General features: G+C 41.1%; 1 protein-coding gene across 1 annotated transcript; it reads left to right on the top strand.

The window, feature by feature from the left end:
* Window positions 1-2,921: 2,921 nt before the first annotated feature.
* Window positions 2,922-6,209, top strand: LOC104069937 (secreted frizzled-related protein 2-like). The gene is made up of 4 exons (XM_009573329.1): window positions 2,922-3,241; window positions 3,789-3,958; window positions 4,708-4,800; window positions 5,899-6,209. The coding sequence occupies exons 1-4, from the start codon at window positions 2,955-2,957 to the stop codon at window positions 6,207-6,209; spliced, it is 861 nt and encodes a 286-aa protein (XP_009571624.1). The 5' UTR covers window positions 2,922-2,954.
* The last annotated feature ends 208 nt before the right edge of the window (window positions 6,210-6,417 follow it).

Raw genomic sequence — 6,417 nt, 5'->3', positions numbered from 1 at the left:
TCTGCAGTGGCTCACAAATGACCTACCCCCTGCGAAGCCCCTGTAGGAAACAGTGACACAGAGATACACAATTATTTATTTCAAGACAGTTCCTACGGAGACTAAGTTTGTCGGGAGAGGTATTAGCTCTTACTAGACCATCTTCGCCTCACACGCTCTCGTTATGCCTGTCTCTGTTCTGTCCATCAATGGTGGCCCAGAGGGAGCTCTCAAAATCAGACCTGCCGTACCACAACCCAGCACGCCTGGTCTCGGGTGCAGCCGGCGCTCGGCCCAGCACAGGCCTGGCACGGGGAGTTTGCAAGGCGCTCCGCGGTGGGAAGGGGCAGAGCAAGCCCCTTTGGCAGCACCGCGGGGCCGTTCCTGTTCTTGCGGAGCCGCGCCGGCACAGGCACAGCTAGCGACTCAGTAACCCCTCATTATCTGGAGTAACAGAGTTGACCCAGGTTTTAGGATGAAGCAAGGTTTTTTTGTAGATTGTGAGACAGTCACAAAGAAAAACATCTAAATAATTGAGAGACCAAATACTCTTTCTTAATATGTATTTTATATCACTCAGTAATGTGCATGTAATACCATGCCCCACATGCAACAGAAGGGCTTCCTTTACCAGAGATCTTGCCACCTACTTTCAGATAGCAACCAGATGAGAAAAGCACTGTGGAAGAATACTATTGGGGCCAGAGAGGAATTTGGTTAATTTCATAAAATTATGAGGCGACTTGGTAAAGACATCAGCAACATGGATGGATGCAGAAGCCTGCTGGATAAGGGGGACACTCATATGGAGCCCAGTTTCATTCCAGCTGCTGAATGCCAAAGTGATGCTCAGGTGAGAGACTTCAGGGTGTCTGCAAGATGTCTGGAGCCTGCGCGAGCTGAGCTCTGCGCGCTGGGCAGCCGTGCCCCTGCACAGGAGGTGAGGCTTACGGCTTCGCTCCGAGCGCGCGTGGGAGCCAGATGATGGCGGGGAGCCGTTCAAAGAGGCTGCGCAGTTGGCTTCATGTGCGGGTCTCCCTCTTCCCTGTGCTGAGCAGCTTCATGCTCTCGTTCCGTTGCAAAATGGTACCAAGAGCAGCTATCCCCAGGGATACCTGCATAGATTTAGCAAGAATGGGACTTCTACTGAGTTTTAGTAAGGCTCTTCACCTTCCTATGGAATACATAGAGCACCTGGCAAGGGGATGCTGCCATGAGGTGCTTCATCAGGCCTAAATCAGCCTTGTTAGGTATTGAGTTCCTCTGCTTTGAAGTGAGATAACGGATACAGAGAATCCATGTTTATTGGAAAAAACACAGAGCTAGCAACAAAACATGAAAAGAAAAACTGGCAATTCTTTTAAATATGTCTTTAGTTCCTGGAACTTTGCATCCTGTCATTTTTTTCTGACTTATTTAAACAGATGATACTGTAATTTTCCCAGTAGTTTAGAGTAAAGAAGGCAGCTGAGGAGGAATCAGTGGCAGTTTGTCATTGATTTCAAAGATGCTAGGATTAATAATCTAACATTTAGGTATAAACATGTAAATTATATAATATATAAGCACAAAAATGTATTTCAATAATCAGTAATACTAGCTGATACACTGTTGTGAACATACTCATTTTAGCCTAATAATCAAGCCAAATATTTTACAGTAGATACACCTACGTATTATTAATATCTAAACATTTCTGCTAATAAATCATGTAATAAGAAATGGAAATAAAAATTAACACCCCCAACTAATTGGAAAAATGTTTTCATCAAATTAAAAATTTCCACAAAATGTTTTGTTTAGGTCTTCAGCTCTTTTAACTAATAATCTGACTTTTCTATTCATAATAGTTAAGCTACACATTAATCAGACCCTCTATCACCTTAACTGATTCCCCAACTTCTCTACAGCGAAGAGCTGTTTATCAGTACTATACTAAGAACAGTAATGAAATACTCACTCAGTAATTCTGTTAACTTTTAACTTAAGAATTTTAATACAATTTTTTATGCTATAAACAGAAAAAGTACACATCTGGTACACATAATTTGCTTTCATACAGCTTCATGTAATTGTAATTCATTATAAATAGGTGACACGCTGCATTATTTGAGCAATTTTAAGCGTAGCTGGGTTCATCTGAAATAATAAAAATGTTTCTCCATATGTGTAACTGCCTTTTCATTCTGAATAAAAACTGATAGCCACAATAGTCCTACAACATTAAATCCACCACTGAACTTGAATAAATGAAAGATATGAGTTCTGTTAGCCATCTGATAGGCACATACTCCAATCAGTAAAACAATTCTGTATTTTTGGGTGTCTATTAAAATTAACAGAAGTTGGGACCTTTAGCATGTCATAAGACAGGGATCCAAATTTCCGGACAAAATACTTGGTTAATAGTGGGAGGCTGTGACTTTCGTGGTAGAGCTTGACCAAATAAAGAAAGTACCTCTTCTACATTGTAAAACAGTGGAAGAGACACGAGCAATTAGCACAAGCAAAACATTTTCACTTGATAAGTCAGTCTGGGTTGTTTTTTCTGCCCTGTCAGCAGTGTCTGAAAACAAAGGAGACACAGCAGCCCCAGGAGACAGCTTGTCTGCCCAACCGTTTTTCTGGGGGATCTCTTAATTTGTTTTAGAAAGCACATAGCAAACCTTCTAGGTGTCAAAATTTAATATGCCACATAGCATGCTGCAGCAACTGTCACCGTGGGACACATGAAAGGCTATACCAAATCGGTGTCTTTAGGGAACGTACTTCTATACTTTGTCTCCACCTCCCTGGTTATCACAATCCCTTGAATAGGCAATAAGACCTGGTCTTGTCTAGAGTGATTTGATAAGCAGTTGATAACCAATGGTTTATTAAGCTCTTGGGGTATATAAGCCACAAGGTTTTCAGCGTGCCCCTGCGCTTGGGGGGTTTGACAGCTCCCTGCTCGGCAGCCCAGGAGTCACTGGAAGATGCTCTTGACTGCAAAAATACTTGTTTTTGCTCTGAGTGGTTTCCTAAGAGTGGCAACAGGCTTTGACATTGGATTATCCACGAAATGTGTAGTGATACCCACGGAGATGGACATGTGCCACAAGATAGGGTACTCCGAAATGAGGCTTCCCAACCTGATGGGACACACAAGCATGGCAGAGGTTATCCTAAAATCCACCACCTGGCAGCACCTTGCACACACGGACTGTCACCCTCACGTGAGGACATTTCTGTGCTCCCTGTTTGCGCCCATCTGTTTAGATACGTAAGTACCACAGCACAGTACAAAACTCCAGCCTTTATTTGCTAGAACAGGGATCAAATGAAATGCATGTTTATCATAATCTAAAGGTGATCTCCACTTTATCTGAAATAATTCTGTTAACTTTTTCATACTCATTGGAAAGAAAAGTACTGAAAACATGTTCCACTTCAACTTTAGTTTGCTTTGGGGAAATGAATGCTGTTGTCAAAGAATATAATGTTTTATTTTGTTACAGTTGAAATTTTATTCTTGTTAATTTAGGGTTGAAGCACCTATTACAAATAGAATCAGGCTCTTGCTGAAGCTTTTCTCAGGTTGCAATAAAAGCATTTTTAAAACTGTGACTTAATCCTGTAAGCACAGTTCAGTCCATACGCAGACCACTTGCATAGTTTGCACAGCTGCCACTTCTAGAACTATATTATTGTTGAAGGATGTTAAATACCAGCAAAAACAATGTACTTTGCACAGAAATCACTGTTGCAATAGTTTCTGTTATCACTGAGTGAGTTTAACTGATTCAGCCTGGTATTTCCTCCGGCGACAGGTTTATCCATCCTTGTAGGAGTATGTGTGTTGCCGTCCGTGACAGCTGTGCCCCTGTGCTCGCCTGCCACGGACACCCCTGGCCTGACAGTCTGGACTGCGATAGATTCCCTGCGGATGAGGACATGTGCCTGGCATCTCTTACAAAGGAATATAAATACTTGCACAAAGGTAGCTGGAAGATGGCAGAGGGGAGGGTGGCTGTACTCTGCGTTCCTGGGAATCAAGGAGATACAAGGGACACCGTTCCCAGACGGTCTGTGATTTTTTAAATGGAGTTGTATCTATCCATACTGCTTCACCGTGTTTGTCCAGATGGCAGGGGAAAGTGCTGGTCCTTGCAGTGTAAGCTGCAGCAGACCTCAGATGGTGTAAATCAGCATCGCTTCAATAAAATCACGTGTAGGTAGTCTACACTTAGGTAGAGGAGGAAGGTGATTATCACCATGCACACAGCTATGGACAGTATCATACCCACGACAGCACACTGTATTTGATTTATTTTGAGGTCTCTTTATAGACTTATCAATGGCCCTTATCACAGACAAATGGCACACCCGAATTCATATATTCACAGTCCTAGCTCAGCTGAATGCAGGATCACTGATAGAACCATCCACCTAACCCCTTCCCCACCCACCTTAGCCATAGTAAAAACAAAACTGTATTTGTTGCTGTATTTGATGCTGATAATTGAGCTGTCAGTCTGAACAAGGACTGAATGGGCATGGAAAATGGAACTCCTTTTCATCCCTAGCCATGTTTTCAGAGAAGTGTGTAGACTTTTACGTTATCACTGACCAATCGTGTATTTTCTCTGTCATCCCTGTGGTTAAACAGTGGGCTCTCAGCTTTGACAGCAGAAAGTTAATACAAAAGATTCTAAAAGATAACGATGAAACTTTGTCATTTCTTACCAGTCCTACCAAAGCCTGCCTGCCAGGCCTGTCCAGCAGTGGAGGAATTCTTTACGCACAAAAGAGTTCTCGAAGTTTTCTGTGACAATAACTTTGGTAAGTCCTCGCTAATATGACTGCTATTAAAGAGACTAACAGCTCTCCTTCTAAAATGCTTTAAAATTAGGATTAAAATAACTGACAGTTTCTGCTGGGATTTCAAAGTCTTAATCCTAAGAGTTTGGCTGATGACTTAACTTTAGGTTGTTTATCAGAATATGTTCATTTCTAATCAAAATATAAGGAGGATTTATTTTGTATGGAAGATTTATTAATGATCTATTTTACAACCAAATAGCTCTTCTGTTCTTGTCTGGTTGGCTACATTGCAGTACAACACACTTTATGGAAAATATTTCAGGGAAAAGCAGCCAAATAAGCAGGTTTGCCTTTTATTAGTGGTTAAACCCAAAGTAAAACTTTGGTTGCTTCACCAGTGTACAGCGTGTCTTTGTTACTTGTGTGCATGAGTTGTTCACGATACATAGCTTACTGAAAAGGAGACTCAGAAAATCATATCAGTAAAAGAAATTCTTACCTTGTGTTGTCTTATTGGAGTGACAAGCAATAGTTTTGAGTTTGCCCTAGAAACATCCTGAAAAGCCCTTTGAAGTCAGTGTACACTCTCAGCGACTTTGGCTGGCTTTAGATCAGGAGGTATAGAGAAATTTAGTGCTAAAAAATGTTGGTGGAGTCAAGTGGGGTAGGTAGATGCCTATAATGAAAAGGGGATATCTAAAAGGGTGGCATTAGCAAGCATTACTAGCTATTTTTGCTGAGGGGTTCATAACATGGACAAAGTGAGTTTCAGGAGAATTGCTTGGGCAAGCCTGGGCGGCGGCGTGATATAGAACAATGCCAACAGCTTACAATATCTAATTATCCATAAAGTCTAACCTACATGGTGATGGTAAAAATACATTATTCACCTTTGTGAAAAAATTCTCTGCTACTCTACGAAAAAATTCGATACTACATAACCTTTATTTTTAAAAAATATTTTAAAATGTATACTGCTGCCAGAGAAGACCTTGCCGTACTCTATCAGCATAAATTATGATAGTATTTTTAAGGAATCATCCTGCTTTCATTGGTAGTGTTCTTTCTGCATTTGAGTAAATAGAGTGACTTAGATGTTTCCTTTTTTTTCCTTAGCAGTGAAAGTAAAGCTGTCCAAAAAGAGAACAGTATTTGGTGACCAAGAGTATAACATTGAATGCCAAGTGGAATTCATTACCCAGGGCTCACTCTTGCCTTATGAAACTCAGAGTATGATACAACAGTGGCTGCTTATCAATGAAAACTGTACGCAGAAGATGACTCTGACCCATCGTCCCATGGTGTATCTCCTTGTGGGGAATATTGAAGAGGGCATCATTTTAGTAAACCAGGTTTATCGTTGGCAGAGGAGGGACTCCCAGCTGACTTTGGCCACTCAGAAGTGGAGATACCATAAATGCTTGTAAATAGTTGTCGTATTATTTGTAAAAAGACGATTATGCTTCTCGTCCCCAACCTGTCTTGTAAATAGGAATGTACTATAAGTGGAATGTGAAGACTTTTAAATTGTATTATAAGTTGAACTTAAACTCCAGTGTTATTAGGCATCCTTTCTGCAGTGTTCCAGCTATTCACATCAAGTTTGAACTTGGCCAAGCATGTATAAATGTTTCT

This window comes from Fulmarus glacialis, unplaced genomic scaffold (assembly GCF_000690835.1).
Source record: "Fulmarus glacialis isolate BGI_N327 unplaced genomic scaffold, ASM69083v1 scaffold5662, whole genome shotgun sequence".
In the NCBI taxonomy this organism is placed as follows: domain Eukaryota; kingdom Metazoa; phylum Chordata; class Aves; order Procellariiformes; family Procellariidae; genus Fulmarus; species Fulmarus glacialis.
This window is presented reverse-complemented; position numbering and strand designations above follow the sequence as displayed.